General features: G+C 45.9%; 2 protein-coding genes across 2 annotated transcripts; one reads left to right on the forward strand and one right to left on the reverse strand.

Annotated features, from left to right (window-relative positions):
• Positions 1–4,058: 4,058 nt before the first annotated feature.
• dcl1_1 (Dicer-like protein 1) lies at positions 4,059–8,742 on the forward strand (the record flags this gene model as incomplete). Its single annotated transcript, XM_007808414.2, has 3 exons — positions 4,059–5,567; positions 5,630–7,201; positions 7,249–8,742. The coding sequence occupies 3 exons, from the start codon at positions 4,059–4,061 to the stop codon at positions 8,740–8,742; spliced, it is 4,575 nt and encodes a 1,524-aa protein (XP_007806605.2).
• A 1,656-nt stretch (positions 8,743–10,398) lies between these two features.
• Positions 10,399–11,412, reverse strand: CDC24_2 (Guanine nucleotide exchange factor for Cdc42p; the record flags this gene model as incomplete). Its single annotated transcript, XM_066118565.1, has 3 exons — positions 10,399–10,548; positions 10,613–10,861; positions 10,918–11,412. The coding sequence occupies 3 exons, from the start codon at positions 11,410–11,412 to the stop codon at positions 10,399–10,401; spliced, it is 894 nt and encodes a 297-aa protein (XP_065976085.1).
• Positions 11,413–12,170: the final 758 nt, after the last annotated feature.

Raw genomic sequence — 12,170 nt, forward strand, 5'->3', positions numbered from 1 at the left:
TTAAATATTAAATCTCTTTAACTTCTTATAATTATTAAGATATTAAAGAAAGTTTAATTCTAGTATATAAAAGTTTATATAATATTAAAAATTTCCCTTTTAATACTATTAAATCTCTTTTAAAAAAATTAATTAATAAAAGCTATAAAGTTAATTTTATAAGACTAAAACTTAATCTTATTATTATATATAATAATATAAATAATTATAATTAAAGCCTTATATAATTAATATTTATTAAAGGTTAACTTTAAGAAATTAAATTATATTTTAAAGAGTAACTTTTTACTTTTAACTTATATAAAAATATTACTTTATATTATATTATTAATAAATTTAATAAATAATATAAAGTATATATAATAATTAATCTTAAACTTAAAGGTTTTAAATAATTAACTTATTAAAGTAATTATATAAAAAAAAGTAAAATTATACGCGTTTAATTAATTTATTTATAATTTACGTATAATATTATTATAAAAACCTTTAACTTTAAAGTTATAACTTAAAAGTTTATAAGTTAATAATTAAATTATTTTATTATTAAAGAAGCTTATTTATTATATAAAAAATACTTTATATTATATAATCTTATATAAAAAGCTTAAATATCTTTCTATAAAAATTAAAGAGAGATATTATAATTAATATATATAAAAAACCTTAAGAAAAAAGCTAATATTAAAAGGTATAAATATTAATAATTTATTACTCTTATATAAAAAATTAATTATTAAGGTAATTAATAATTTATTAATAAGTAAATTCTTTATTTAAAAGAGTATAAATCTTCTTTTATATATATTTTAAATCTCTTTATAATAATAATATTACTTATATATAAGTAATTTACTTAAAATATTAAAAATCACTTAAATCGCTTAAACCGTTAAAATCGCTTAAAATACTAAATGTGGGGTTATAGCAGCAACTGCGAACCTTAGCTAATGTGCGACCGTAGCCCGTGCCTAATGTGCCCCATAGTTCTCGTAATCTCCTTGTGTAACAAAGGGCTTCTGATCCTTGCTTGACCTAATTCGTGTGACAATTGCAGGGACTCTGCCGATACTTACGAAGCATTTCGAAACTTGACTCAGGCTTTCTGATATATTCTCTTATTATGTTTTCAGAAGCGTGGTCCATCAAGCGATTAATAAACTTGAAGCCATGGTGGTGAGGCGACTTCCGTAGTACCTTGTCAACGGAATATAAGGGGTTATAATTGCTATTCGATCAGAGCGCGTTCTTTTTCGTGATATACCTACACCAGGGTAACAATTTTGCGCGAGTCCGATAGCTCCTCGTACCCAAAACTAAGCGAAGAGGTCCCAATGAAGCCAAGCCGCTTGACCCTGTCTCCTGAGGCGTCAACGTGCGTGACAATGAGGCCGTGGTAGCTGCCTTTTATATCGCGGGCTCTAGTTGAGCACTCTTCCATGTGCGTCTTTGCCAGAATCAGAGCAAACAGTTTTACATCGCGCAAGCTTTCGACAGACGCCGCGCAGTGCCTGTCAATTGTGTCGAAGGCGCCGTGGAAGCCTCATTGATTCCCGTTGTCGGGGTTTCGCACAAACACGTCTGGTACGGCCCCTCGTTTCTCGAACAGCTTCAGGGGTACTAGCGGAGCCTCAAGCGCTATTGACGCTGCGGTCACGCCGCCAAACGGCTTGGCATCATCCAACAAGCTCACTTGGGCGTTGAGAACGGTGGCTGTAAAGTGGGTTGATTTAGCTTTAAATCCCACACAAGGTATGCTGTCGAACGACGCCCAGGACCACGACGGGGCATTGCTCTCGCCTGCCGGTTTACACCTCAGGGAATGCCAGCACAACGACTCTACAAGAGATTTCCTCCAGTATCCCACAACGTACTCGTGATCCAGCATGCGTTGAAAGGCATTTGCCACGTTGGAGAGAGCTGCGAGCTTATCCGAAGGGGTGCTGGCCTGACGTTGTCCGTGGTCCCATAATATAGAAAACCAGCGTGAAAGGCTTGTGCCTTTTCTAGTTCGTTGACGGTAATAACCTGCTCCGTCGGGTAATTTTTCGACTACTGTGGGTAGCGCAAACGTTGGAGCAGGCCATCTTCTGACTCGAAGTGGCTCAGGCATTCAAAGTACATCTGATCGCTCGCAAAGTGCACAATCCGTGGCGAGAGCACCCGTTCCTGAAAAGACCACACCCCTTTGGATATGGGCTCCTTCATCATCTCTATATACCGTTTCCGAATCAGCTCCTTGGCAAGTGGCAGGGTAGAGACTAACACAGTTCCGGCGACGTTGTCGCTCGTTATATAGGGAATTTGAAAATAAGTTCGCTGCAGTCTTGGAAATAACAGGCCGTCCGTCACGTTCTCGGACCCCGTTGCCGAGATAGTTAGATAGGCATTTACGTAGACGGAGCCTGTTTGCTCAGAATCCCTTGCCCATTCTCGCGGATTGCCAGGGATTCATAGCGAGTCAATCCAGATATACTGAACATTCAAGGTGCGAGTCACAAGTACGGCATCTTGAAACATCTTGGGAAGATCGGCAACTCGTATGCTGCCGTCCTCGGATAGGGTATTATATTCCCAATAGCCCACGATACAGGATTCAGATGTATAAGTGAGGGCAGTGTACTTTTGCCGCGCCTCAGCGTCCAATTCGACCAGTTTCACAGTATCCCTAGACTTCGAGCTCTGTACGTCTATCAAATGACTCGGCATTGGCCCGGTGCAATGGTCACACTCATGATCCTATTCGCACTCGGCATCCCATCTAATTAGGAGTTGGAGGGCCTGCGTGTCAGGATCTTGTTTTACAGGACGCCCGCGCGAAACGTGCCAGCTAGAGCATCATCTTTTGCAAATTAGCGACCAGGAACGAGTCTAAGCGTAGTCAAAGATTCGGACATACCTTCTGTCACAGTGAAGCTAAACGCGGCAACGGGGACAGTTACTGTTCCCGTGGCGCTGGGGCTGCATTTCGACAAGACCCAAGCCTTGGCCGCCATCAGGACGTTTCGTCAACCACATGTCAAAGGTGGGCGGGCCGTCGGAATCCTCCTTCATGAGGCCTTCAAGGCCCTCCAGCTCAGCCAACATGACATCTGCTTCGCCTTGAATCAAAAGACAGAGCTCACATCCTTCTTCAGCTGCCGTTCGAAGACTTTGGATGTTGGCATGATGTCTGACTCTTGGTGCAATAACGGCGCGGGAATGGAGCTTGTTTCGCACAAGAGTCTGTACATACTCCATCCCGGTCAACGTTCTGACGTATTCTTCCTCTGCAAACGGCGGGAGATGCTTGAACGGGATCGACTTGCAAATATCGCAGAGAGGCGATATCGCGGCAGAATCTACAACAAATTCTCGGCTTTCTGGATGATGCAGGGCGATTATTTATCAAGGCGGCCAGGAAAAGAGGCCCAGGCACCAGTTGAGGTCTGGCGTATAGGAACCGCAAGAGTCACAGCGTGTTTTGGTCATGGCGTCTAGTAGGAAATATTGAGCTGCATGGTTGATGCGTTAGCTGGAGTTCTTGGAGCCCCAAATAACCAAAAATCTGGACACAAACAACTCTTGGGCGGTAAATTCAGAGCATTTCAGTCAGGGACGCATTGAACAACCGCGAATGGCACGATGATTCGTGCTTGCTACAGACATTGGCCTGTGCAGCATGGGCACTGTGAAAGTGATTCAAGTGATGCAAGTATGTGACGGCTGGAATATGGCAGACTTGCTGCGTCACGACGACGTCGAAGGTGATGACCGGTGTCAAAAATTGACGGTTCAGTCTAGCAGCTGCAACAAACAAGTCTGGTCTGCACATGTGGATTGTTTGCCTGCCAGCAGCGGCACGTGTGCCTTGGCTCTCAAGTCGCCGTTTGCTCTTTCCTTTCTTGCTCCTCGTGCCCATTTCTCAAGAGCACTTTGAAAATCTTAACATACTAGTTCAACAATTCCCTCTAGACGGACCTTTGGAAGCACCACAAGAGAACTTGGTGCAGTTTCGCAAATTCCTAGTTTCCTTCTCATTTCACAACTACAAGCCTCTGTTTCTATGTGAAGAAACCATGAGCCAAAGCCCCGAACACGCGACGGCCAACAACCTTCGCAATGCGGACGAGAGAGTCGCACCGGCGGACACTTGCGATTCGAATAGCCAGACAGAACAACACCATCACGATTCGACTAATGAAGGCACCTATGATAGCGAAAGCAGTGATGCTGCCGAGAAATATCGGCTGACGACTAATCCCGAAAGGCGTCCGAAGAAGTCATTGATCCAAAACTCCGAGCATGCTGCGTTCATGTCTTGGGTCGCGGATGTAGCCTATCAAGATGATACAGCAACGTCAGCAAAAGAGAATGATACTGTTGAGGATTCCGCTACAATCGTAGAGTCTGGTACACCGTCTGCAAAGATTGTTACAACGCCTCGTCAATACCAACTAGACCTATTCGAACGTGCAAAACAGCAAAACACCATCATCGTACTCGATACAGGATCTGGAAAGACTTATATTGCTGTTCTTCTGCTTCGACACGTGCTTGCTCTCGAACTTGAAAAACAACAACAGACCAAAAGAACCGCCTTCTTTTTAGTGGACAAGGTGGCACTTTGTTTACAGCAGCATCGATTTCTTCAGGCGAATCTGGAATATCCCGTGGGTAAATTCTACGGAGATAAAGCCAGTATGAGAGAGTGGGCCTCAGAAATACAAGAAAACATGGTCATTGTTTGTACTGCACAAATCCTTCTGGATCTCCTCAGTAGTGGTCTTGTAAAAATGAATCAAGTCAACTTGCTAGTTTTTGACGAGGCACATCACACCAAGAAGAACCACCCATATGCTAGCATCATGCGAGATCACTATATCAGGATGAAGGCAGATCGTCCTCGGATTTTGGGTATGACGGCGTCACCTGTTGACTCAAAGACTCGCGATTTCTATGCTGCTGCTCTTGATCTAGAAGCTACTCTTTGCAGCAAGATTGCTACTGTGTCCGAAGAAGTCCTGCTCGCAGGCATGGGTAGGAAGCAACAAATCGAACGTGTTGTTGAGTATGGCCCCCTGGTAGACCCGGCAGATGAAATGACCATGACCAGTCTTTCTCTATCCCTATCAACACTCTGCGCGCCCCAGTCAAACTTCCAAATTCACTTGGAGGCTGCTAGATATGCTGCTTCCATAATCGGGCCTTGGGGTGCACATCAATACTGGAGACAACTTTTCAAGAGCCGAGACCAGTATCTAACAATAACCGAGCTCGCCGCCAATACGGCCGATGAGCTTAATTCTCATGGATCGGGGGCATGTTGTCAAGTTCAGGAGCAGAGTGACGACGATTTAATAAAAGCAAGGGCCAAGAAGCTCGTAACAGATCACGTTCGCAAGGAGTCAACCGAAGATTTCTCCCTTAAAGTTCACGCGCTTCACGAAGTTCTCCACGACGTATTTGAGTGTCAACAAGGCACCAGATGCATAGTGTTTGTGCAAAAAAGATATATCGCCTTTCTACTATCAGAAGCGTTTAATCTGTCTGTGCTGAGGGTGCCGGATATGGCTGCCGGCTTTGTGGTATGTAATTATTTCCCAAATCCCACATTAAAGATTCACAGCACAATCTAATGCTTTAATAGGTAGGATCGCAGCCAGCATCGTCAAGCATCGTCAACATGTCTATTAAAGACCAGACCGAATCATTAGATCGCTTCAGATATGGTGAAACAAACTGCATTTTTGCAACTCAAGTTGCCGAAGAAGGTATTGATATACCGGAGTGTGACCTCATCATTAGATTCGATCTCTACGATTCCGCAATCCAGTATATCCAATCTAAAGGCAGGGCGCGTCAGGTACATTCAGTGTACATCAACATGGTTGAGCGGGATAATATACACCACCGCCGTAGATTAATGCAGGCTGCAAGAGATGTCCACGCATTGCGACGCTTCTGTTCTTCTCTTCCCTCTGACAGGAAAATTGACGAAGCAGAAATAGACGACGGCCTGCTTAAGCTACGAGTCAAGTCACAAATTTCCTTCGAGGTCCCCCAAACGGGCGCCAGACTGACATTCGATTCCAGCCGGGGTGTGCTAGCCAAGTTTGTATCCTCGGTTTGCGGCGGTGCCGATGCTCACCCCGAATATATTGTCACGCCTACCAACACGGGTAAATTTACTGCGATAGTACTTTTGCCTGATTCGTGCCCAATAAAATCATCCTCGGGTACTCCTCAACGCAGTAAGCTGCTAGCAAGAGGCTCGGCAGCATTCAAGGCATGTATCGAGCTGCTCAATTATAAGTATATTGATGGAAACCTTCGTTCAACCCTGACAAGGCTCTTGCCAAGAATGCGTAATGCTCGGCTAGCCCTTAGCGATAAAAAGCAATCGGAGTACGGTATGAAAGCCAAACCAGAGCTATGGGCCAAGCGTGCAACGTCACAATTATTTGTCACTACACTATCAATCGAGGGGCCAGGCGCTACTGGGAGACCCAGCCGTCCGCTTTGCATCTTGACACATGCCGCATTGCCTACAATGGAGCCCATAAGACTCTGGACGGGCAACGATGTCCAGTCAACTCTGGCACTAAATCAAGTTGCTGTGCCCGTAACATTAACTGGAGAGGAAGTAGCTGGTTTGGCCAAATTCACCCTCATATTATTCAATGATGTATTCAGCAAGGACTTTGATTGCGATTCGGGTAGCATGCCGTATTTTCTGGCCCCCTGTGTGCCCTCAACAGCTGCGACCAATCTGAAGGAGACTGGTTGCCCGTGGGATGGTCGGACCGTTATCGACTGGGATCTCGTTAACAGATCGGAAGTAGCTTGCGCTCCAACTTGTCCCGCTCTTTTAACAAGTCCAGTAGACTTTATGGATCGATTTGTTATTGATCCGTACGATGGATCTCGGAAATTCTTCACTAGCAACGTGAACAAGAACTACCAAGCATTCGACCCGGTTCCAAGCGGCGTACCGCCTCCAAAGTCTCGCAGTTATTTTCGGGCGCAGAGGAACATTGCCCAGTATAGCAATAGCCTATCATATAAATTTAGACAAAGCATAATCTGGAACTCGGAGCAACCAGTATTCGACGCAGAACTGCTCCCACTGAGAAGAAATTTGCTCTGTGAGCCTGATCAAGGGGATATCCATTCACCCAGAGGGTGTTTCATTATCCTAGAGCCGTTGGCTATATCTACCGTAAGATATACATTCAATGTCCCACCACCGCGGCTAACCTTTTCCAGCTTCCTGTTGATGTAGTCGTCACTGCTTTAGCCCTTCCGGTGACACTATATTCCATTGAATCAGCAGCCATCGCAATGGATGCTTGTGGGCTTATTGACTTGGCTATTTACCCCCCATTAGCTTTGGAAGCGCTCACAAAAAGTGAGGAGGATGTTGACGTTCAAAGTAACAAAAATTACGAGCGACTTGAGTTCCTAGGTGACGCGTTCCTAAAAATGGCCACAACGATATCGCTGTTCACATTAATCCCAAATAAGAATGAATTCGAATATCATGTGGAGCGCATGATTCTAATTTGCAACAAGAATCTCTTCAATCACGCAGTGGATAGAGGCTTACAGGAATACGTGAGATCCAGAGGCTTTGATCGACGCTCGTGGTACCCAGATCTCGTACTGCGGAAAGGAAAGAAACACAAGCCAGTCGCACTTACTCATAGACTGGCGGATAAATCTATCGCGGACGTGTGCGAAGCTCTTATCGGTGCCGCCTACATGACAGAACCAGAAGGCATGAATTTAGCTGTTAAGGCGGTCACTAAAATGGTGCAAAGCAGGAACCACAGGATGACAAAGTATAGCGACTACTACGAGGGATATGTTCAACAGGCTTGGCAAACTATCCCACCGCGTCCCATTGAAGTTCTTGCGGCGGATAAGGTTGAGGGATCTATTGGGTATAAGTTTCGGTCACCAAAACTTCTACGAAGCGCATTCAAGCATCCGTCATACCCATATGAGCCAGAACTTCCAAACTACCAAAGGCTGGAATTTCTAGGTGATGCACTCCTTGACGTGGCTATCGTTGACTTCTTGTTTCGACGATACCCATTAGCCGATCCGCAGTGGCTTACAGAGCACAAAATGGCAATGGCCTCGAATCACTTTTTCTCTTTTCTTTGTGTAGAGCTTGGGCTACACAGGCACATCTTAAGCACAGGCTCATCCATGATGGGTCATATTGCCGGCTTTGTCGAACAAATCGAGAAGGCAAAATTGCAAACTGAGGACGGGGTCCTGCAGCTGGATTTCTGGCTAAATACGGAACATCCTCCCAAAGCACTTTCGGATATTCTAGAAGCGGTTGTGGGAGCAATGTACGAAGACTCCAAATACGATTACAACTCAGTTCGCGATTTCTTCACCAAGTTTATTGCACCACATTTTCAAGATATGACGTTATACGACACCTACGCTGCAGGGCATCCAGTCACACAGTTGACCAAGCTCATGCAAGACACCTTTTGTTGCCGATCATGGCGACTTTGCGTTTCGCCCGTACCCTGTGGTTCAGATACAGGGGCGTCAGCAATCATGGACAGCAATGTGGTCTGCGCACTGATGATACACAGGAAGAAAACTTTTCACAGTATACAAGGGAGTGGAAAAGATGCAAAAATCGCCGTGGCAGCAGCTGCTCTGAAGCAGATGAAAGATTTGGACGGGGATGCGTTTCGGACAATGACGGGCTGTGATTGCGGAATGGTAGATTGATTGATTTGGTGGGTACGAGCTGCAACCATGGATAGTTATGAGGGATATTAGGTTACAGAGAAATAGAAAAGTGTCAGCGCTCGGGTCTGATGATGGCTTTGTTCTACCTATGGTTTTAAAAGGAGCTAGACTCGAAAACTATAATATAGATGATGTGCCTAAGAGACTGCTCATTCTTACGTCCGTGACTTGGTGACTACAAGTCCAACTACGCATTATCTTAGATTTTAGTGTCTGGTGTTCCGAGAGAGCTGGACGTGTACGCACTGCAGTCAGGGGCAAACAATGTTGAACCACATCGGGTACCTGGCTATCGCGCCCAATACTATAATGTACCACAGTGTATTAGTGTTTATTTCTTGATAGTCAAACATATTTTGCCAGAGATTGTAGATTCTGCTGATGATGGCGGCTTAGCAGTTCTCCCAACGGAAGTCTCAATGACTCCTTTTCCGGGCTTATAAGCGCGCGGCAGTCCTCTTGAAAGCTCTGTATGTCGTAAGAGTCTTCCGTCCGGGGACATGTCAAACCGACAGTGTCCCTTGGCCATCATGTGCTGGATGCCTTCAACGGTGGTGCTGCGGCGCCCGCACAGAATACAGGCGCGATAAAAGCGACTAAACAGACCGAGGTACTAGATGGTCGAGGTCTACAGCTAGCAACCTTTGATGGGGTACGAAGAAGGTGTGGGCGGCCGCCATGTGTGCCATGTTGTTGCCGAAGGCATTGGAGATTTGGCCGCAAAAGGGGCTACGACAAGGGCTAAAGTCTGTCGCTGTGTAGTGTTGCAGCTCGCTGTCACTGTCGCTGTGTATTGATTCCTTATTTGAACTTGAATCAGGCTCCATTACGTCGTGTGCCGAGACGTCTGACATATCGCGAGGATTGGCAATCCGTCTGTCGGGCGGCAAGACAATTGCGCCTCGTTCGGGAAAACTTGGTCGCTGCATCTCCCCAGTAAGCACTGGCGTGTGAAGTCTCAGCTTACTGTCATTTATTTTTATATGCTGTCCCCACGCTCTCCGTTTCTGCCAGTTTAATATCATATGGACGACAAAAAGTAGGAGGTTGAGGTGGAGACGAATTCACCGGGTCTGGTAATGAGGTGAGCTATTAAAAATGCTGGCATGGGTGTAGCCGCGGCGCGTTGCGACTTCAACGTGCCATTGGTGTGGCGGTCGGTACAGTGATGCCGAAACTGGAGACGGAAGGGTCGTCAGATTAAATCCGCAGTTGATACGCGCTCTCTGCACTAAAATGTTATAATATAACTACTAGTGTAACGTATTCGTGGGTAAACATATTCTACCAAACTGCAACCAAGCTATATCAAAGAGACGCGACAGGCCGTGACGTGGCAAGGGGGCCATCAGTAGAGCGCTGCTTGTACAAAAATGTCAGAGTTGGACACAAATTGTACTTTCAGACTTTTAGAATTCCCACATCATCCGGCCTCGTTCCGATGCTCGACATTACATTTCCGCAGTCGCTGCATCTTGTCTACCCATAGGCTCATCACGCTAGAACTTGAGAAGATCAGCGTTGTTGGCTCGACTCGAGTAGCCGCCCGCCACAGAAGATTCAACCGATGCGGAGGCTCTGGTCTCGCGTTAGTCGCAACCGGCCAAGAATAACACGACTGACGGCTTGACGGAGCTAGACAGTACCAGGTGAAACGCCCATGTCCACGATGTTAACAAGGAATATGCGACCCTTGAGGCGCAAGGTTACGGCCTCGGGATTTTCGGCGCTGTGCTTCCTCTTCTTGCAGCAGATGAGAATGTTTTCGAAAAGATAGACTTGAAACTGAGGCCACGCATGTCAACGCCCCGTGCCAGAAGGAAAATTGGGCACAACGGAACCAGCATACCGATGCCTCTGACTCTGGTCTCGCTCCAGGACGACATCGGAGCGTCTGGAATAATACCAACTTGCCAAAGGTGCTTGGATCCAGGCCCTTCCAGTCTTCTATTCGCTTCAAAAGATGCCCGGCGTCTTGGTCCAGAGACTTTTGCGTCAACGCTTCATTCGCCCTATTCAGAATGACGTGGTATGCCGCAGTCGCCGCTTGCAAGGCCGCACGTTTGACCTCGTCCGCGCGTACTTCATGCAGCAGTTCCTAATCGGCAGTCAGCGCTTGTCAAGAGATTGACAGTCCAGCGGAGCCCGACACACTTTCAGGATGCGAGAGTATCTAGCAAAGCGCGAGTACGGCCACTGAAACGTGTGGTAAATCATGTAGCGGTCCGAAACGAGCTGCAAGACCTCGGGAGGCCCAGCTGTAGTCAGGATTCTCTCGTGCTCCCGAATTGCTGCATTGATCTGAGCCTTATGGTTGGCAATGTACGTGACGTAGATGTCTGAGGCTTTGTCAAGTGTAGAGAATGCCGTGCTCCAATCTTGGTCCTCGTATGGAAGCGCAGAAATGGCCCTCATCTGCGCCAGTAGCTGCTTGTGGAAGTCCAAGAGAGCGTCTACATTTCCAAATATTTCACTGACGGCATCTCCGGGCAGAATTGCTTGGTCGAGCACCAGGTGTTGCAGTGCTGAAAAGCGTTCCAGGCCTTGTACGTATCTGCCCTCTGTCCAGAGTATCTCCGGTATAAGCGATGCATATCTAACTGCTGATTGCGCCGGCTCGATTTGTTGTTGCCTCGATGGAGCTTCCATACTTGGGCTTTGTTGGGTATCACGTCCAAAGTTGCATCTACAAGCCGGTTCTTGATAGCCGTGGCCGTTTTTTTAGGAGTGCGGCAAGCTTGCCGCCAGGAATATTGACTAGACCGAGGGTAGTAGCTCCCAGAATGATTTTTATTTGATCACGCAGGAATACTTGCGCACAAAGGCAAAGTTGGCAGGCTTTAGGTTCAGGCTTTTCGCAAGGCGCCGCCACATTACCTGTCATAGGTCTACCAGCTGCACTACCAAAAGTGGAGAACTCTCCTGGTGGTGCATGCTCGCTATCGTACCTCATATGGTGCCTCAACATTACCACCCTATGCAGTGTCGTCACGTGTGGACATTATACATTGCGTGACCAAATGTCAGCTATCAGCTATCGATGCTGTAGCTTGTCTTTTCTTCGCAAATGTCTCATGGATCAAGGCTATTTGGCTCGTGTATTAGCATGAGCAGGCATCTCGGCAGATGGGAAGCCAGGCTAAAGTGAGCGGTATGGTTTACCGTTTAGGTATTAGTTATGGGAATAGTACGGGCATAATCCCCGTAGGAAAACGTCGTGAGAACCAAGGGTGCAAGCAAGGTTATTAAAGAGCCGCAACTAACACACGCTACTAGCACTAAGAACTTTATTATCTCTAATAAAATTTATAGAAAGAATTTAATAAAGAGAAAATTAATGTAATTCAAGTTTAATATATAAATTACAATTCAATATAAGTTGATAAAAGTCCCAAAACTCATAACCT

Source organism: Metarhizium acridum (assembly GCF_019434415.1).
Source record: "Metarhizium acridum strain ARSEF 324 chromosome Unknown scaffold_31, whole genome shotgun sequence".
Classification (NCBI taxonomy): domain Eukaryota; kingdom Fungi; phylum Ascomycota; class Sordariomycetes; order Hypocreales; family Clavicipitaceae; genus Metarhizium; species Metarhizium acridum.